The following is a 20,978-nucleotide window of genomic DNA, read 5'->3' as shown; positions in this document are numbered from 1 at the left end:
CACAGCTAGGAAGATAAGCTAACGGGCCTTTTTCACGAAACACGAGGAGTGCATTTCAATCTGCTGCTGTCTCTGTTCTGTGCCATTGGGTTGATAACAGGTTAAGAACTGTTTTCCCATTTTCAGTAGTCCTGTGGGACCCATTATCACAAGGTCCACAATCCATCAGAGCCAGGTAATCAAGAGGCATCCCCTGGGTGGCAGCTGCAAAAATCAGGGTGCCAGATGAGTGCACAAGCTCCCCCCAGGAGATACTGGAGACCTGGAGTGAGACAGAGGGAGAGTGCAAAGATGGCACACCCAGCCTCCATCCCTAGAAAGCACCTTAGAAAGCCTCTAGATGTGTGCCAAACCTGAAGCCTGCCCCTCTGGCTGAAACTCCAAGTATAGCAAATAGGTGTCTTTCACAGAAAGACTGTGGTATCTTGCAGTCCGCTATCTCAGTGCTGTGCCCTGGGGTTAGTAGTAGGCCAAGAACTCTCTCTCTCTTTGTTACAGTCCTATTAGACCCATGAACACAAGCCCCACTTGCTACAAGACCCAAGTGATCAAAGGATGTACCCTGGGCAGCGGCCACAAAACTAGGGCACCAGATGTAAAAACTGGGAACAGATGCATGTATAAGATCCCTGCCAGGAGATATCCGAGCTTTGCAAAGATAACACCTGCCCTCCAAGCTCTCTGCAGAAGATTACACTTGGCACTTAGATGTGTATTGAGTTGGAAGCCTGCCCCTCAGGCTGCAGCTATGAAGATAAGCTAATAGGCTTCTTTCACAGAAAGACTGCAGGCCTCAGTCTATAGCCTCTCTACTGTGCCCTGATGGTGGTAGCTGGTTAAGAATTCTTTCTACTTATGTTATAGTCCTGTGGGACCTACAAGAGTAAGTCTCACTGACCATCAGAGCCAGGTGATGTAGACGTCTCCCCTGGGTGGCAGCTGCAAAAATTGGGGTGCCAGATGAGTGTGCAACCTCTTTTTTGGAAGATACTGGCAACCTTGAGTGAGGTGGAGGGAAAGCACAAAAATGGTCCCTGCTGGCCTCTGTCTTTAAAAACTGTTTCTGTAGCCCATAGATACATATTAAATTAGATGCCTTCCCCTCAGGCCAATGCTTTAATATCAGCAAATAGGCCTCTTTCATAGAAAGTCTGCTCACTTTTCAGTTGGCTGCCTCTGTGCTCGGCCCTGAGGGGTGTGAGTCCTCACGCACAAATCCTTTAAGAACTGTTCCTCAGTTCGCTATTGCCTGTGGGTCTCATAGATGCAAGCCCTGTTGGCTTTCACAGTTAGGCATTTGGGGGCTTGTCTGTCAGGTGCAGGTCTTAAATGTTGGGGTGTCAGAGGTGGGGTTCAAACCCTTCCTTCCTTTGGGAGAAGGTCTGGGTTGTGAATTCCCTCATGATTGAGAATTGCCACATCAGTGGTGGGGTCTATGGTGAGATTGTGACTCAGCCTCTCCTACTCACTTTCTTGTGGATTTTTGTCACCTTCCCCCAACGTGAAGGAGCTGCTCACCTAGGATTTGATTCTTTTTCAGAGGAAATTATTTTGCATGTAGATGTCGATTTGGCGGCCCCTGGGAGGATGTCACTTCAGGATCCTCTTACATCCCTATCTTGAACCAGACCTCCCTTTATCTTTTGGTAATCTGATTCTGATATATGGATCTCTGCAATGTGGATCTCATTGAATTTAACCTACTTGGAGCTCACTGAGTATGTTGATTGTAGTTTAGAGTGTTTTTTAAAAAATAAAATTTGAGAAATTTACTGCTAACATTTTTTATCTTTTTTCTGCTCTTTTCTGTTTCTCCTCTATTTCTAGAAATCCATTAGATGTTTAGTGTTATGCTTGATGAAGTCCAATAGGTCTGTGAATGTCTTTTTATTGCTCTTTATTATTTTTTCTTTTTATTCCTCAGACTGAATAATCTAAACTTACATATCTTCAAGTTCAGTGATTATTTTTCTGTCTGCTCATAGCTGCTGATGAGTTCCTCCAGTGAATTTTTCACTTCAGTTGTTATATTCTTCAACTCCAGAATTTCTGCTTGGTTCCTTGTTACAGCTTCTATATCTTTATTGATATTGTCTATTTGATACATTGATCTTATACTTTTATTTAGTTCTCCATACATGATTTCCTTTAGTTCTTTGAACATATTGAAAATAGCTGATTTAAAGTCTTTCTCAAGTAAGTCCAAAGATTGTGTTTCTACAGGAATGTTGTTTTTCCCCGCCTTGTGAATATATCATATGTTTCTGTTTCTTTGCATATCTTATAAATTTTTTTTGGTCATTTAAAATCGTATAATGTGGCAACTCTGAAAATCAGATTCTTTCCCTTTCCAGATCTTGTAGTTGTTGCTGTATGTTGTAGCTTTTCTTGTTCGTTTAGTTCTATTTCTGAACTAACGATGCTCATTTGCATTCTTTGTTGTGTTTGTCTACTAAAGTTCCTGCTCATTTAGTCTAGTAGTCTGCTAATGTTGTGCAGAGATTTCCTTAAATGCCTCAGCCTAGTGACTCTCTCAGTCTTTGCTGAGGGAAAGTCTCTGTGTGCGTGTTAGTCTTATCTTCCATACTCATCCAGGCAGTGCTGTTAGACTTCAATTCCTGCTTTCACAGAGCCACAATCTTAGCCACAGGTAAGGATGAATGCCTTCTCAGGCCTTTTCTGACATGCCCACATCCATATGCACATGCTTAGACTTCTAAATTCCAGGAATATGTCAAAGCTTTTCAACTCCTCTATGGATAGCTCATTCCCCAGGTTTTCCTTACAAGGTTTTAATTAGTCTATTTACGTCAATTGTTATCTACTATCTCAGAAAGCCCCAAAGTTAAACAATTGCCTGTAATAGCTTTTGTCAAATTCTTCTGGGTAAAGGGCTGTTCATAGTGGGAGAGCTCCAAGTTTAAGTCAAATACAGACTCTGTTTCAAGTACGGTCTTCAGGGGTACCACTACACATGTCAAATCGTAACAATTTTACTGGGAATGAGGCTTTGAAAGGGCTGTCTCTGGTGGCTGCAAGGTTGCTGGAGTTCACCAAGAATACATACATTTATTTTTCAAGTATACAGCACTGTCAGAGACAAGAGAGGTGACTAGGAAAAGTTAAAACACAAGATAGCTCCCTGTTCTTATTTGGGGTTATGCCATTTTTCTTGAATAAATGCTCCTCAGGTTACTGCAAGACAGTAGTTAATTTTCAGTGTTCTGAAAAAGTTTTCTAAAAGGTAGGCCAGTTTTGTCACTGGTTTTGTGAAGGAGAGAATTTTTGGAGGTCCTTACTCTGACATTTTCAGCCTCCACATTTTAATATACATTGTAAATTTATTAGTAATTTTCTAATTATGGCTAAAGTTGTTCAGCATTTATATACTTTTCCCTGAATGACCCATTGAAACTAAACATTATCCTGTTATGACGTTTCAAGGTTTTAGTTCTATTTATTTTTAGTAGAAACACAAATTATATATTTTTTTAAATCAGAAAATAAGCAGTTGAATTGGAGAGGAAGAGAGAAGGAAGAAAAAACATATTGTGATGACTGGTGTGCACCTGCTGCTGTCTCCTTCTATCTCCAGTCCAGCTCTGGGGCTGCCCTGCTGCTCTGTTACAAAACATTCATGGCTGGGCAGGTGGCTCTTCTCTTTCACCCAGACATGGTGGTCAGAGAAAAGACCATAATTCAGACCCTGTCCTCCAAACTCTCCTTTACCTAAACACCTAGCCCTCCTCCTGGGGATACAGGTTCCCCTCACATCATAAACTGGCCAATCTCCCTCTTGCCAGGGTCTTTCACAGTCGTGACTTGAATTTCTCAGAATCTACGCCCTCCTTTTCCTCTAGAGCACATCTACAGCTGGGATGATATTGTCAGCTTGTGACCACTTTGCCATTTATGTAAAATATGACCTTGGATAAGTTATTTGATCTCTTTGGACTTTCAGGATGCTCCTTCATTAATGAATGAATGCTTAGATAACATGGTGTTTTGAGGATTTAATTAAACATATATTGTGGATTAGTTGAAAGAACACATGGAAAGCCTCTGGCATAGAGTAGATATCCATAAATGTATTCTTCACATGACCCTCTCTCAACTAGGGTGTCCTGCCCTTTGAAATTCAAGTAAAATGGACATTACCATCCACCAACTCCCTTGGGGGTCCAGAGAATTACCTACAATTTCTGTGACTTCTTAGGAACTTCCGTTCTCTTGGTCACCTCTCAGATCTCTCATTCTTCCTGTGTGCTCAGCTCACTGAACTCTACATTTTTCTCCTACCTGGCCCTTCCTGACACAGACATTATGCTGCTGTGGATACAGGTGTGCCCTCATCTAATTCTTCAAACATTCCTGGCATCAGGTAGTTACGTGTGGCACACTATTACCAAAGGTTCTGCAGCTAGCATGTGAGCTTATCTGTGTGTTAGACCTTGGCACAGGATGGCTGGGATGTAGAAATGAGGTTTAAGCAATTGGTTCGCATAACTCTACAATTCCCACATGAAGAGTGCTTTCACAAGAGGCCTAGGGACATAGAGGAAGGGGCCCTATGAGACTTGCTCCCCATCAACCCGAGAGTGACTAGTGGAGGAGCTGCCTGGATTTTGACTCCACACAAGAAGTTCCAGACCATAGGAGTCATGGACTGCCTTTTGAAGTGATGTCCTCATTACAAGGTGGGGTGGGGGAATCAAGCCAGTGTTGAATGTTCTCTTGTCTGGGATGCTGCAGAGCAGTTTAGTGGATAAACAGACTGGAATTAGGTGACTTGCTTGAGGCCACATGGTAGGATTGGACAGCTGTGATGTTGGGGATTTTTTTCATGAGTTTGTTGTTAAGAGTGCAGACCCTGACCCTTGATTTGCTGTGTGACCGTCACAAGTTGTACAAGCCCTTAGGGCTTGGGTTTCCCATCCAAATATGGGTTACTATGCAGTGCCCTGACTACCTTGAGTGCATGGTCATGGGGCCAGTCCTGTAGCTCCAGCCTTGAGGTGTTCTACCTGGGCAGCTGAGGGGGAAGCCTCAGTGGGGAGGAGAAAGAGGCCCTTACAGGAGTTAGGAAGATGGCACCGGTCCCCTAAGGTAGGGGAGGCAAGAGTTCTCGGATGTTGCAGAGTCTCCAGTCTGGGGGAAGAGTCCGGGGCCTGACCCTCAGTAGGGGTGGTGAGTCTGAGGCAGCTGGGGCTGTGGCCAGGAGGATGTGCAGGTCTCTGTCCCTGCTGCTCTGTGATGGCGGGAGTAGGGCTGGCAGAGGCTTAGAGGAAGAACCTGGTTGGGATGCAGCTAAGAGCCTGTCAGTTTCTGTAGAGGTTAGTCTACGCCCTGTGTGGGGAGCATCACTAGCACTAGTGGCCGCTGAGGGACCCATGTAGGCGCAAGCAATAGGCAAACGGCAACATGTGCACTGGGGTGTGGGGATTTGACACTTCACACAAAGAGCTTTGCTTTTTTGCTCAGAGCTTCTTACTTAGGTGACTGACAGTTGAAATTTGTGGAAAATCCAAATGGAAATTTGACTCATTAAGGTGAGGCTTAGCCCAACCAGGCTCTAAAAGAGTGACCTCTGAGCTGACCACACTGACACTGCTGGCCAGGGCTGCCTGGGGCAGGCTGTTGACGGGAGAAGCAGGTGAGGGTTTTGAGTGGGTGTAGGGCTGGAAAGTGTGAGATCACTGCAGGGAGGGTCTCTCCAACACTGGGCCAGGAGGATCATAGAGTGAGGCTGTTTATAATTGGTTCTGCAATTATGATTGACATCTTACTGTAGATACCAGGGATGATATGAAAGAGCTGAATGAGTTACTCTAACTATTGGGCTGCGATCCAGAACTAACACTTTGCTCCGCCCCTGGGGAGGGAAGAGCATAAGCCGCTTGTCTGAGTGAAGCTTTCCCTCTGCTTTTGTCTCTGCCTCCTAGATGCTTCCTCTGCAGCGGAACAGGCTGGCAGGCAGCCTGTGATGGGGCCCTGCTCAGAAGACCCCCACCTCTGCTGGGCCTCCTGGCTCCTGGGCTTCAGCAGCCTCCTCCTCAGTGAGTGGTCCGGGCTCCTGGGAGGGAGGGCAGCAGGGTGGAGCAGGGGGGCAAGGTCTCCCTCCCCTCTCTGCTGTCTTTGGTGAACAAAAGACAAAACAACTCTTATAATTTAGCAAATGCACTGTCCATGGGTGAACAGAAAGAACAAATGGCTTTTTGGTTGTGTGGAGGCTGGGAACCCTGAGGTCCCAGCAGTGCCGCCTTAAGGGGACCATTAACAGAGAGGCAAGGCTACTTCTGCTGCAATAACAGTGAAGCCAGCAGGGAAAGCCTGGAGCTCCCCAGGGACGAGGGATGGAGACAGACAAAGAAGCTACTCCTGGAGACAGAGTGGGTAGGAACCGGGCAGCCCTGGCCTGAAACTCAGAGGGGACCTGCCAGCTTCAGCAGCTGTTGTGTAGAAGAGAGGGCTGACTTGGCACCACCATATCTGAGCTGGAGGAATCAACTGTAGTCTGGGCTTCTTGGGCTTCTCCTCTTCAAAAGGAGAGTGAACGAGCGGTGCCCGCCTGGGTTTGGGGCTCAGCTCCAAGCACCAAGGAGAGAGTCCCTGGGAGTCTCACCTTCAACTTCAAATTACTTGTGAATTTTGCATTTTACTACAGTGTTAGTTTTCATCTTAAATGTTAAGGATTTATCTTCGGGTAAAGTGAATCCTCTGGGGGGACACCATTTTTCCTGCCTGTGGGTTGCATCTCCCTACACTGCTAATGCTGCTCAGGTCCTGGAGACCCCAGACTGAAAGCACTGGTTTAGAGAAAAACTCTGGAAAGAAAGGAGGTACCCAGCAGTTCGGGAATGATTGAACAAATTGAGGAGTATTTGTACCATGGAACAATGTGGAGGAAAAAACAAACGAATGATCCGTTGTCTGGGTGGGATTTCCAATTTCCATGAGGTCGGATATGTGGATTTCCAGGAGCAAGATGCGGGAGACTGAGTACCATGAAATTCTCATTTTGTAAATGAACAGGAACCTCGAAATTTAAGGGTGTCTGTGTACCTACTTGTTTATAAATGGAGAAAATGTGAAACGAAACAGCAGATTGCTAAGGTGGGTTCTCAGGGAGGGTGAACTTGGGGAGGAGACAGAGGAGGAGGAAGTATAGAGGGGGAGGGTTAAGCAAAAAGGGAACTGAAAGGAAGGCTGTGCTAAGGACGGCCGGATATCTCATCTATGACTTTATAGGAGATTTTATGTTTACATATAATGTAATTAAAGAAAGAAATAGTGGGAAAATAACAACCATTGAATTAGGAATTTAAGTGAAGGCTGTGAAAGCTTTCATGGTTGTATTTTTTTGTTCTAATATCCCAGCCACTATACGAAGTTGCAGGGAATTATATGAAATTTAGTGGATTACAGAGCGTTTGTAAACAGGATGTCTTGAATTCATGATGAGCTTTGCATTAGACCCCTTTAACTAGGTAACGTAGTGTCAACAGTAAAATGTCGGCTTTCTCCACTTCAATTTTATTTAACTGGAGAAGACTGTTAAATTATGTAGAGTTTTCTGCAAAGTCCCTAGGGTTGTCAGATTATATAAATAGAAAGAGAGACAGAGAGAGATGGGGGTGTTGGGAGAAAAAAAGGAGAAAGGGTCAGAAAACTGCATAACATTTTATGGTGATTTTTGAGTGTTAAACTTTATATTATTTAAATGAATTTTAACTCTATCCTGTTTACCATCATGCCCTCCCCAGGCTTGATTTTCTTCTTCAGGATTAGATCCTTTGTGGCCCAGAGAGCTCTTGCCTTCTTCCTCTTTCTAAGTCTTCTTCCATCTCCCTCACAGCTGGTGCTCCCCACGCAGCTTCTGGAGCCAATCCTCCCTGCAGCCTGAGGGCTGAGCCTCTTCTCTCCCTAGGTCGCTCCTCTCTAGAAAGTGGGGAATCTGGCTGGGCTGCAGTTTAACCCTCCCCTAGCCAGAGGCCCCTGCTCTGCTACCCCTCTAAGTCTTGCTTCCCTTTCCCAGGAGAGGGAAGTTGGAGGGTGAGACTCCGGGACCTGCTCAGATCCTGGGATCAGACAGCAGTGCTGGTAGGGAGGAGCCCTGGGGAGGGCAGGGAAAGGGTAGGGGAGCTGGTGGGTAGCTCCTGCAGGGGAGGAGCCCTGGGCGGGAAGAGAGGAGACCGAGGCTCCAGGTCTGACTCTGCCCTGCGTGACCCAGGACAAGGTCACCCACCAGGGAGCCTCCTCTTCTGTGACAGGAGGGCCTGGGCAGATCCCCTCTAAGGGGATGAGATTCCTGAGTCCACGCAGACAGGACTCTCCTGTGGCTGCTTCAAGGCCGCTGCTCTCTCTCTTCATCCCTTCCTGTCCTATTCCTGTGGGCTGACAGCGACTGCCAGCTGGTGAGCCTGTTTAGGGGACCATTTAAGAGAAGACCCCTGGCAGTCCCTGTGGTCACTTCCTCAGCCCTCGAAGAAGGGACGGCATCATCCTCTTCAAGGCTTATCTTTGGGATCCAACCTGGCCCTCTGTTTTTTCTGTCAACTGCTCCTGAGAGGGGGGTCTCCAGACCACCTGGAAGGACATCATCTCCTTCCCCCAGTGTGTGGAACTTGGTCTGCAAACCCTGCTCAGGAAAGCTCGCTACAGCTGTTCTGTTCAGAAGCAGCTGACTGAGAACCTCGGCCAGAGCTTCTCAGTTTCTGTCTGTGGAGCAGAAAATATCAGCTTCTTTCTCTCTGTTTCCCTGTGCTGACCCCCTCTTACCAACACTGGGAGAAACAGACAAACATAATTGGGTCAGAATTACTGTGAAAATCCCTTAGGAAGGCGCCACCCTGGAGATTGAAATGCTGTCTGTCAGTTCGTCCATCTGAGCAGTTCCCCATTGGAACAATATGTTCCAGTGAGCACCAGGTTAGATAGAGCATTAATGCTTAGTGTCCGTTGCTGTGTCCAAAATTGCACACTTCAATGTGTGATGAACTCTGAATTCCATGATTGGCTGAGGTGTTAAAGAATACTTTAATTTCACTCATTAATTAATGAGGGAACCAGGAGGCTTTCACAGCCTGTTCCAAGAGAGTCTGAGACCGCACCCACACAGGCCATCAGGATGCTGGAATGAATGTACAAACAGGTGCCTCGTGTTTACAGAGTTTATGGCATTTGTGGCTACATAGAGAAAGGTCTGGAAGGATACACATCAATAACAGGGCTTACCTTTGGAAGGAGACGCTCTTGGAACTTTTACTTGAATCAACTCCATAATCCATATAATAGTTTTTATGAACACATAATGCTTTTAAGATTATAAAGCAACTCACTAAAGAAAGTGGAGAATGCCCACACCGAATGCAGTTGATAATAGTAATTTTTTCAACCCAAGCTTAGGATAGCATGTAGCCTGTCCTTCCTCCATCTTTACCACTCTCCCTGGGCAGCACAGATGTCTTCAGGTACCTGATAACATAGAAGCTGACAGTGGCCATGGCAGCCAGCTGCTGTCTACACAGCAATAAATTTCCTTTCAGACTGAGGCCTTTGGTAAACAAGAAGGCCCTGGCTGGACTTTGACTCCCTACAGCCACCTATGGGATTACACCCACAGGTGTCGAGCCCAGCCCTGTATCCAGGGGGAGACCCCTTAAAGGGGCAGGTAGGGGAGAGGAAAGAGCACCACCCTGGGACCTGGGAATGTCTGGTTCTGATCCCAGGTAGGCTTGGTCAAGAATCATCATCATCGTAGTGAGCTGGAACACATTTATGGATGAGTTATCGAACACTGTGCTGAGAGCTTTTATCTTCTTAAGTCCCCACAATAATTCTGTGAGGTGAGCACTGTCATCATTTCCATTTCACAGATGAGAAAGTGAAGGCCGAGAGGTTCAATAACAGCTCAAGTCCACACAGCCAGAAAAATGGAGACCTGGCTTCAACTTTAGTCTCGCTGGCTCTGAAGTCCAAGCTTTAGACCACCTGTTGTACTGGATCACCCAGTCTGACCCCTCAGCACGTTTCAATAAAACATCCTCTGAGGTGGGACTGAGAGGCTGTGAGGACGCTGCAGTGCAGCTACAAGGTGGTGGAGCCTCCACCACGTGTGACAGGCCCCCTCCCTCCCTCTCTCATGGGACATGTGGTATAGGATACAAACTCCCCTTTTAAGACCCTGAGGCACTGTAATTATTTGTTACCACAGCCCAGCCCGTCCTGACTACTACACTGCCTGGAAGGAAGGGGAAGGGAGAGCAACCTTGTTATTGTATTAGTTATCCATCGCTGTGTAACCTGTTACTCGAAAACTTGTGCCTTAAAACAATACCATGTACAGCCTCACAGCTTCTGTGGGTCAGGATCCAGGGCTGGTTTAGCTGGTTCTCTGGCTCAGGGTCTCTGAGAGTGAAATCAAGGCCTTGGCGGGGGCTGCAGTCAGCTCAAGGCTCAGCTGGGAAGACTCTGCTTCCGAGCTCACTCGTGTGATTGCTGATAGGATGCAGTTCCTGTGGCTGTTGGACTGAGGGCCTCAGTTTCTCCCTGGCTGTTGGCTGGAGGCTGCCCTCAGTTCCTCGCTGTGTGGGCCTCTCCACAGGGCAGCTGACAACATGGCAGCTGGCTTCATCAGACTGAGGGAGAGAGAGAGTGCGAGCAAGATGGGTCACAGTCGTGTATAAGCTCACATCGTTAGGTGACATCCCATCACCTTTCCTGTATCCTGTTCCTTAGAAGCAAGTCACAAGGTCAGACCACATTCCAGGGCTAGGTTACCAAGGGTGTAAGCATGAGGAGGGAGGGGTCTTTGGACCCACCTTGGAAGCTGCCTCCTACAGATACGCTCTTGGTATGTGTCAGAAAATGTGCTGGTGCTTTTGATCCTTGACCTCATTTAATTCACACTATCATTTTGACGCAGATAGGGAACCTGCAGGTTAGCGTGTTTAAGTAACCTGTTCAAGGTTATACTCCACTGGAACCGGGACTTGATTAAGAGTTGCTTCAAATTCATTGTACTAGGCTGCCTTCCAGGAATCAAGGGAGTATATTGGATGGATTTCATTAAAAAGATGGGTTCTCGTTTTAGCCTGCTGGCATAGTGCTTAAGTTTGTGCACTCCGCTTTGGATCCAAGGGTTCACGGGTTCAGAGCCTTGGTGCGGACATATGCATTGCTCATCAAACCATGCTGTGGCAGCATCCCACATACAAAATAGAGCAAGATGGGCACAGATGTTAGCTCAGGGCCAATCTTCTTTACCACACATACACAAAAAAAGATGGGTTCTGTGGTTCTCTCTATTATTCTTGTTCAAAAAACACTCATGTTCCTGTTTCCAATGCCCTAGATGTCTGCAGCACTGGGTTCAAGAGTCCTGGAGCACATGATGCTGGAGGTCAGGATTCTGGATCCTACGTTTCTCTGAAGGGGATCCGAGGAGGTTCTGTGTGGTTTCATGTGACCAAGGAGTCAGGAACTGAGCTGGAGGAGATCGTTTGGGCCTTTGGCCCTGCCATTAAATACACAGTCATGCTGAAAGTCCGTAAGGGGTCAGAAGAGACTCCAACCTGGGTCAACCTACAGGACAAGTACATGCAGAGGGTCCATGTGCCCAATATGACGTCCCTGAGGATTGAGAACTTGACCCGTGAGGACAGTGGGCAGTACCAGGCTCGAGCCAACTTACCTGGGGGAATGGAATCTCACCAGATTTTCGACCTCACTGTCTATGGTACGTGACACCCCCCCACCTCAATCCCATGGCTACGGCCTCTTTTGTGCCTAGGAGTGTCGCGTGGGCACCATTTTGCAGGACTCCTTCCTGACGGCAGCCTTCAGGCTCTATTTTCTCCCTTGAAATTAGGGTAAGTGGGTTCAGCACAAATGGAGAGCAGAGCTGAGATTCACACCAGGGAAAGAATTACTTCAGTGTTTTGGGAGACAAAAATAGAATTATGGGGGAAATGGAATTTTTGCGATAACACTTTGTTCTTTAGAGGACTCGGTTGACTTAATTCATGTATTAGTTTTCTATTCCTGCTATAACAAATTATAGTGGCCCCCCTTATATGTAGAGGATACATTCCAAGACTTCCAGTGGATGCTTGAAACCGTGGATAGTACCGAACCATATATATAGTATGCTTTTCCTATACATACATACCTATGATAAAGCTTCATTTATAAATTAGGCACAGTAAGAGATGAACAGTAACTAATAATAAAATAGAACGATGATAACACTATACTGTAATAAAAGTTACCATAGATCTTCGCAACCCTCGGCATATGATTTTTTTCTTTCCTTATTAAGTCAAGAACTTTCATCTTTTCACTTAAAAGAATCACTTTATTGCTTCTCTTTGGCATATCCGAGCGTCACTACTGTTGATCTTTGGGATCATTATTAATTAAAATGAAGGTTACTTGAACACAAGCACTGAGACACCATCACGGTAGATCTGATAAGCCAGCTGGCTACTAAGTGACTCACGGATGGGTAGTGTATACAGTGTGGACACACTGGACAAAGTGATGATTCACGTCCCAGGCAGGATGGAGTGGGATGCCGTGAGACTTCAACACATTACTCAGAAAACTATGCAATTTAAAACATGACAACTTTATTTCTGGAATTTCTCATTTAATCTTTTTGGTGTGTGGTTGACCGTGGCTAACGGAAACCTGGGAAAGTGAAACCGTGGATGAGGAGGGACTGCTGTACTACAAACGTAGCGGGCTAAATCCACACAACTGTGTTCCCTTACTCTGCTGTGTGTAGGTCAGGAGTCAGACATGGGTCTCACTGGACTAAAGTGAAGGTGTTGGCAGGGCTGTGTTCCATTCTGCAGGAACCACACGTAAAAACATTTTCTTGTCTTTTCCACCTCCTGGTGGCTGCCTGCATTCCTAGCTCTTGGCCACATTCCTCTGTCTTCAAAGGCAGCAACGGTGGGACGAGTCCTCCTCACACTGCATCCCTCTGATGTCTCTCCTTCCTTCTACTTTTAAGAACCCTTGTGATTACATAGGTCCCATCCAGATAATCCAGAATAATCTCCCTATTTTAATGTCAGCTGATCAGCAACCTTAATTCTATCTATTACCTCAATTCCCCTTTGCCATTAACCTAACATATTCACAGGTCCTGAGGAGTAGGATGTGGACATCTTTGGGCGGGGGGCACTGTTCTGCCTGTCATAATTCAGAAATCACATGTAGTTCATCCTCCCTATTCTCTCTGCTCTTCCTCAGCCCCAGCCCAGGCCAGCCTCGCTCACAAAATCCAGCCCTAAGAGCTTCCATAGACGTAGGAGAAATTCCAGTCTGCCACACTTCTGAAGACCTCATTTAGCACCTCTTTCTTTCCCTACATTTCTCTCCATAGAGAAATATCCTGCTATGGAGAGTGGCTTTGACAGCTTTAGGTCTCCATGGGATTTCTATGATGTCTGGAAAACCTCTCACTTCCCCTCCTCTGTGTACCACAAGTTCAGTGGCATGTTCTAATCACACTTGGGGGTGTCATCCATAGTCATAACCACTGCATCTCCCACATCTCTCCACTTTGGGGCGCATGGGGCCTTTCTCAGGACTCCCAGAGCTGGCCAGATGTCCTTCTTCACCGTGGGCTGTGTAGTCCAGGCACCCTCTCAGCAGGAGAAGCAGAGTGAGAGCCCTGGACCAGGACACGTCCTTCATTCCAATTCTTCTCCTTCTGGGAAAGACCCAATTTCTAAAAATAGTGGGCCTTGGGTGGTGGAGTGCTGGCTTTATTTTCTTGTGGGAGATTTTAAGACTTTCCCAGTCTAGTGCAGCCACATAAGGCTTAACTCAGTGGCTCCCTTCCTTCTTGTCTCTTGCAACATATTTAGCTTTGGGTAAATTCTATTTCCTCTATAAAATGTCTCCCCTTCCTAGAGGGAGGAAGACAGAGCTTCAGTGAGATAGTGGATGAGAATGTGCAAATTGTAGTGTTTTCCACTCACATGAGGCTCCATTCTCTTGTTCCTTTCACCCCAGAGCCTGTGCCCCTTCCCCAGATCCAGGTCCAGTCAGTGTCCACCACACCAGGCTGGTGCAACATCACTCTAGAGTGCAGGGCTGCAGGGGTCACAGAGGACCTGAACGTGACCTGGGAAAGCAAGGACCTCCCAAGGGAGCTGGAACCAGCCCGCAACTCCTGGACCCTGGCTGTGAGCCTGCCTCTGAGCCAGCACAATGCCAGCCTCACCTGTGTGGTCAGCAACTCCAAGGACCGGAAAACTGTCACCTCATCCCTTGGGAAGGTCTGTGCCCATGGTGAGTACAACATGCCAGAGGAGAGGGGCACTGTCGGAGCTCAGGGAGCTCTGGGGTCTGAGGATTCTGGGTTTTTCTCCCCACCATGTTTATCAGCACCACCCCAACCTGGTCACCCCCTACAGGAGTCTGGGAGGCACATCCAACTTGTTTCTGCTCTTAAATGACTCTCACATCTCTGCCTCTCACCTCTTGCCCCTGCTGGTGGTCAGCAGCCGTCCAGCACCTCTCCCACCCCACCCGTCCTCCACAGGGAATGCAGAATGGTCTTTGGGAAAGAATCTGGATTGTGTCACTTGTCTGTGTCGCCTGAAGAGGTTTGACCTCCAGGGACTGCCTGTAGGATTCAGGGCTCTGACGCTTCTGTGCCCATGTTTTGGTCACTGACACTCACACCAACCTGCTTGCTTGGAGTCCCAAATGCCTTCTGCAAAGTTAGAGCCTCTGGATGTACTGTTTCCTCTACCATCATTCCTCCTATCTTGTTCTTCATTTCTTGCCTTATTCTTTTTTTTTTTTTTTTTGAGGAAGATCAGCCCTGAGCTAACTACTGCGAATCCCCCTCTTTTTGCCAAGGAAGACTGGCCCTGAGCTAACATCCATGCCCATCTTCCTCCAGTTTTTTATATGTGGGACGCCTACCACAGCATGGCTTTTTGCCAAGCGGTGTCATGTCCGCACCCAGGGTCTGAACCGGCGAACACTGGGCCGCTGAGAAGCGGAACGTGTGAACTTAGCTCCTGAGCTACTGGGCCTGCCCCTCTTGCATTATTCTTATTGAAGGATTTCCCTCAGGCACGGGTGACTGCAGTAGCATGTGTCCCATGTTGTCACACAGAGCTCTGTGCTGGTTTTAAAGCTCTCCGGTGGTCATCTTGAAATTTCTAACAATCTTTGAAGACAGGGCTCCTCATTCTCATTTTGCCCAGGGCCTTTAGCCATCCTGCCCTCAGGCTCACCTTTAAGGAGGGTCCCTGGCCCCCCACTGAGCGGTACTGCTCTGTATTGTACCTGTCTCCTCCAGAGCCTGGAGCACCTTGAGGGCAGGGCCCTGTCTTCTTCTCCTCTGAATCCCTGTGCCAAGCACAGCTTCTGGCACAGTTTGTTCACAGTGTCCCATTGAATGAACGGATGACCTGGTACCCCTGAGTGCAGCCTCGCCCCTCTAAACGACCCTCCATGAGCTTCTGGAGGGATCTGATGTGTCAGCATCACATAAAACCCCCTGTGACCCTCCCCTCACCCCACCCCTGTGCAGGACCCTCAGATAAAGTTCAACACTCAGCGTGACCCACTAGACCCTCTGAGAGCAGAGTCCTGCCTCTCTATGAACTTTCTTGCCCAGCTCCTTCCTGTCCTGTTCTCTTCTGCCTGCCCCAGCGGGGTGCTGGGGACTCCCAGGGGCTGGCTTTTTGACACAGTCATATCCTGAACATGTGCTCCTCCCTCCTGGAATGATGAATATCTGGTAAACTCCTATTCCTCCCTCAAGACTCAGGTTACCCATCACCTCCTCTGGGAAGCCTTCCCTGAAGACCTGTGTACAAGGTGTAAACCTCTATTGCACTGCAATCACTCCGGCTGGCAGACTTCGTTATTCTCTCAGTCTTCCCTGCGGGGTGATGAGCTCCAAGGGCGGGGACCAAGTCTTGTCCATCTCAATATCCCAGGCAGCAAGCAGGAGCTCGGGAACTGGTTGAATGAATGAATCTCCATGCTCCTGCCTCTTCGGCTTCTGATCCAGAACCCTCAGACTTCTCTACCTGCTCTCTCTATCTCTCCTTAGCATTGGGTATCTAAGTTCTCTTGTGCCTTAACCTTCTTCATTCTTTCTGCTTGAGGGGAACAGATTCACAGGGACACGCCTCAACAGGCACCCTCAAAGCCATCCTAGGGCCCATCGTGGCTGTGCCATTGATCCTCGGTGTTGGACTGTACCTTTGGAAGACACATGAGAAGAAGAAGAAGATGGAGATTGGAAGAGGCAGGTTAACTTCTTTCTGGCCCACATACCTCCCCTGCCCCACTTGACCCCTGGCTCCCTTCCTCCTGCATTTTGCTGCTCAGGGAATGCCCTTGAGCTTCATAGCAGTGGGGGAGGGTACAGGTTTCCAAGGCCCAGATTCCAGCTCCAATCTATGTGTGACTCAGGTGCAGGACTGCAGGAGGAACACAGGAACCACGATGATGACATGCAGTATGCAGAGCTGAGCTTGCAGGAGTCTCGAGGTGGCAAGGACAAGGTGAGAGCTGGGAGCAGTGCCCACTTGGGCTCTCCCACCCTCTGTGGCTGAGTCTGAGCATTTCTGGCCCTTCTGTCTCTAACTCCTTCCTGATAGTCGATGGTATGTACTAAGAAAATTTACAACTGGGGCCAGTGTAGCGCTGGGTACTCTGGGGGAATACACATGCAGTTCATGTCAGCGACATTGGTTCCCTGTGGGTCCCTCTGGAATCTCTCTATCCCTCAGCTGTTCTATGAATCTTCTGTCTTGCATTCCTAGAGTATGGGTGAACGATGTCTACAAGAAAAGGAACCTCTCACTACTGTCTACAGTGAGGTCCAGAAGCCAGGCCAGGCCAGGCCATGAAGATAATTACATTGGAGAAAACAGGAGAATCAGCATTCCTAGGACACCTCCACACTGAGCTTGATCCCTGCAGACACCTGCCTCTTCCAGCTCTGGTCCAGCTCCAGCTGCTTCTGGTCCACATTGCTCTGACCCTCATGTCTTCAACTCCCTGGGCACGTGTAGCCCTGTCATGTCCTCTGACACCTCCCTAAGCTGCCCTCCCACTCAGGACCCTCACTCCTGCAGGACAAGTGCTCTTTTCCTGTCATTGAGTCGGCTCCTGACCCCTCTCCTCATGAAGATTCCCCAAAGGAGACCCTCCTGATTGCGCTTGTGTTAATCCCCACAACCTCTGCTGTGTGTCTTTCTGAGAACATGAGCACAAGTGTGGGGACTGTGTAGACGTGTTGACCATGCCACAAAGGAGGCAGTGAGGCCCTCGGTGCTGGATGCTGAGTTCAGGATTAATGGAAGCAGCACGGGTGGGTGGGAGCCCACAAAGGGACTGGCCTGAGGCTTCCTTTGCACCTTGTGGAGGGCTCCCTTGGGGGTGTTGGGCAGTGAGTGTGTGTGTTGGGGAGAGTGTCTAGTGTATGTTACATACTGGCCAGAGCCCTTGTTCTTGGCCACCTGTGCTAACCTGGACCTTGGCCTCAGCGTCAGCCCATGGGCCCCAAACCCACTTTCCTGTGGAGTGGGAAGAGGAATTTGGACTGTTTCAGTCCCTTTCAATTCTTCTGTTTCTCAGAAAATCACTCCAGAGGCCCAAAGTTGGGAGTTGCCCTCTTAGGAAAACAGCCTCAACTCTTCTCCTACCTTGGATAGGGGCACTTGGTGGTTAGAATGGATGTGCAGTGTCCTCCCGCCCTCCTTGGTGGGGCTGTTGTGGCATGTGAAGCTTGTGGGACCAGCCGTCTCCAGAGTCTTCTGCTGACCCTCAGCCCCGCACACCCATGCTGGCCTGAGACCCTAGGTCAGCCCCTCTTTGCTCACTCAGTTCCCTATGTCTAGAATGACAGTTCCCTCTCCCTGTTCCTTGCTCCCATCCCTGTCTGTTGAAATACTGCCATCCTGCCTGAAGCCTCCTTCCAAGTCACGTGTTCCATGGATCCTAGCTGGTCCTTGGTTTGGAAATGGTCTTTCCCATGTCTGACATTTTCCAATGCCTTGGACATAACTAAGGCCATGGCCACAGTCTGTCCTGGATTAGACATGAGTCCTCTCTGCTGGACTAACCTGGGACTCCCCCAGGAGGGTGTCAGGGCTGAAGGAGACCAGGACCAAGAAGACAAGCACCTCTCTGTGTGAAGGGTCTGGGCCACCCTTCCTCCCACAGGGGCTCAGCAGACTGAGACCAAGAGCACAGAGGCTGCTTCAGGTCTTTCTGGTGCTGGGTCCAGGTGGAAGCAAGGATGGAAATGATGACCTCCCATGACCCTGCCGATGAGCTCTCATGACTCTCCCTGGTCCAGAGATCTGAAGTGGGGACTTCCTCACCCCACCTGCAGCCTCACATTGCCTAAGGACCTGATGCAGCCTGCACTGTGGTGTGTGGGAGCTTCTCCTCAAAGCCTCTGCCTCCTTCCTTGGATCCAAGATTTTGGCTCAGAGATAGACTTACTGGTACTGTGAACTCTGGCATCTCATCTCCTGGCCTAGATTTCTGCATCTCTTGGTTCTCCTCCCAGTCAGCTCAGCTCAGCTGCTTCATCCCTGACCTCAAAGCAAAGTTCTGAGCTACAGGCTTGAGCATTATGAAGCAATGCTAGGAGCCTGCTGGATGGCGCATGGATAAGGGAGGAGTAGGGGGATCCATAATAAGGCTGTTTCTGACCTCTTTTCCCTCAGGCTGAGCAGAAATCTGAGAGAAAAAGATCATATCACCTCACTGGCACCCCAGGTGACTGGTTGTGGCTGGATGTCAACGCCCATCAGCCCAGGAGCAGTGACCACCCATTGACTCTTCACATCCCACCAAAGCAGGGAATTAAAAAAAAAATGGAAGGGGGCAGGGCTTTCAAAGCCTGTAATGAACCAGGTTTTGTCCTTTGTTGTTAGTGCCACTGAACCAATTCTGACTCCTAGAGGCCTCATGTACGGCAGAGTGGATCTCTGCCTGGTCTTTTTTGCACCATCCTCTGAACTTGTGGTGCTGTATCAGGCAATGCTCCACTGCTCTTCATAGGATTTTCATGGCCATTTTTTTGGTGAATGGGTGGCCAGGTCCTTCCTAGTCTGTGTTAGTCTGGAAGACCCACTGAAACTTGCTCACCGTGGGTGACCTTGCTGCAATTTGAAATACTAGTGGCCTAGCTTTTAGCATCACAGCAACATGCACCTGCCACAATATGACAACCGACAGATAGGTGGTGTGGTTGCCTGATTGGAAAACAAACCTGAACTGTGGTAGTGAGAGCGTTGAATCTTAACCACTAGACCACCAGGGCTGGCATTTTTGTTACAGGCATTTTACAAATATTATTTCTTCTAGTTCTTTCAAGAACTCTTTAGGGTAGGTATTATTATCCCCATTTTTCAGGACACATAACTAATGTCCCAAACCAGTTGAAGGCAGAGCAAAGCCTTAAATCCAACACTGGATGATTCCAGCATTCACATCTTACCCTTTACCGTATGGTCACTGAAGAACTTGGAATCCTGGAATATTCCAATGGGAATATCCTCCATTTGTTCCTCTCTCAAGGACCCTGGTCTTTTAACTCAGGTGCTCCAACTTGGGATGAGCTCATCCTGGTAATGGATAGAGCAGTTGGTGGTTGAAAGAAAAAGTGTCACTTAAGTGGACATTGGGGCCTTGGTGGTCAGGAGACGTGGAATGAGTGACCTCGTACTCTGGTACTGACGAGATGAAGAGAGGCTTCTCTCTCTTGAGGCTTTTGGGAGTAATTTCCTGTCATACAATGTGTGTTGTGGACTTTAGCATCCCCATCTTCAGACCAGCTCCCTTTCACATTATTCTTCATAACTCCATTCAACAGGCTTTAAATAAATTTCTCATTTAGACCTTCAACAATTCTATGAGGCAGAAATCCCCATTGTACAGATGGAAAAATAAAATTCAGAGACGTTAAGTACCTCTCACATATTCTCCAGATGGTAAGTGACGTAGGCATGATTTGGGTCCACAGGGGATCATTTTACTTATGTTACCTTCTTTCCTGTTGTGGGGTCCTGGAATTGGCCACCCCAAGATACGTCTCTTTGGCATGAGGATTATTTGAGGCTGGTTACTTTTAATAAACTGCAGACAGAAAAGCAACTGAAAAGTAGAATTTACTTACCCTTTGTAAGAGACATTTACATTGTAAAGGAAATCTCCATCTGTAAAGGTGTCTCCCTGTCTGTACCTGGAAGAAGTACCTTATCTCTGGAAATTCTTATCAATGCCAAAGGCAAGGACTTAAATCTGCATAATAATCTTATTCCTGTTTATTGTGCTTGTCTGGTAACCTCCTGTAACTGACTCCCCCCACCGCCAACATCCTCCTTTGTCTTTAGCTGAGGAGGATATTTAAGGTGGGGGCTTCAGCCATTTTGGTGAGTTGCTCAGTTTGCCTGAGCCTCTCCCATGTATACAAGTTATAAATCTATGTGTTTAATTTTCTCCTGTCATTCTGTCTCATGTGAATTTAACTCGTTCTCTGGCCAGAAGAACCCACAGTGGGTAGAGGAAATGTCTTCCTCCCTTACACCCTCATGCCAGACATCCAACCAGTTCCTGTCTTCCACTGGGTTATCCTTCATAATGCTTCTTGTATTCCATCCTCCTCTCATTCTTTTATTCCTATATTCCACTTGCAGCTGTACCCTTTTATGTTTGAGCCAACAATCTATGAGGATTTCTCCACATCCTCTCCAACTCTTAATATTTTTTGATTGTAGCTATCCTAATGTGGGTGAAGTTGTATTTCATTGTGGTTATGAGTTGTATTTCTTTATTAATGATGTTGAACATCTTTTCCTGTGTGTATTGACCATTTGTATACTTATTTGAAGAAATCTCTTTCTCAAATTCTCTCTTTTCATGCATGACCCCACCACTCCATTGAATCTGCTCTTGTCCAGGTTATCGGGAAA

The 20,978-nt window shown here is 47.7% G+C and overlaps 1 protein-coding gene across 2 annotated transcripts; it reads left to right on the top strand.

The window, feature by feature from the left end:
* Positions 1-2,480: 2,480 nt before the first annotated feature.
* Positions 2,481-20,505, top strand: LOC106828440 (CD48 antigen-like). Of its 2 annotated transcripts, XM_044758093.2 has the most exons (7): positions 2,481-2,650; positions 5,943-6,056; positions 11,354-11,737; positions 14,029-14,307; positions 16,157-16,291; positions 16,459-16,550; positions 16,812-20,505. In XM_044758093.2, exons 2-7 carry the CDS (start codon positions 5,984-5,986, stop codon positions 16,896-16,898), a joined length of 1,050 nt encoding a protein of 349 aa, XP_044614028.1. In that variant the 5' UTR covers positions 2,481-2,650; positions 5,943-5,983; the 3' UTR covers positions 16,899-20,505. The 2 variants fall into 2 exon arrangements, with proteins under 2 accessions (XP_044614028.1, XP_044614029.1); XM_044758094.2 differs by lacking the exons at positions 2,481-2,650; positions 5,943-6,056 and adding an exon at positions 6,711-7,113.
* The last annotated feature ends 473 nt before the right edge of the window (positions 20,506-20,978 follow it).

This window comes from Equus asinus, chromosome 25 (assembly GCF_041296235.1).
Source record: "Equus asinus isolate D_3611 breed Donkey chromosome 25, EquAss-T2T_v2, whole genome shotgun sequence".
In the NCBI taxonomy this organism is placed as follows: domain Eukaryota; kingdom Metazoa; phylum Chordata; class Mammalia; order Perissodactyla; family Equidae; genus Equus; species Equus asinus.
Note: the sequence above shows the minus strand (reverse complement) of the source record. Positions and strands in the feature narration are given on the sequence as shown.

Coding starts and splice junctions, on each gene's coding strand:
- LOC106828440 (XM_044758093.2), top strand. CDS start 5,984: ATGGGGCCCTGCTCAGAAGACCCCCACCTCTGCTGGGCCTCCTGGCTC. Junction 6,057..11,353: donor CTTCAGCAGCCTCCTCCTCA/GTGAGTGGTCCG, acceptor CCAATGCCCTAG/ATGTCTGCAGCACTGGGTTC. Junction 11,738..14,028: donor TTTCGACCTCACTGTCTATG/GTACGTGACACC, acceptor CTTTCACCCCAG/AGCCTGTGCCCCTTCCCCAG.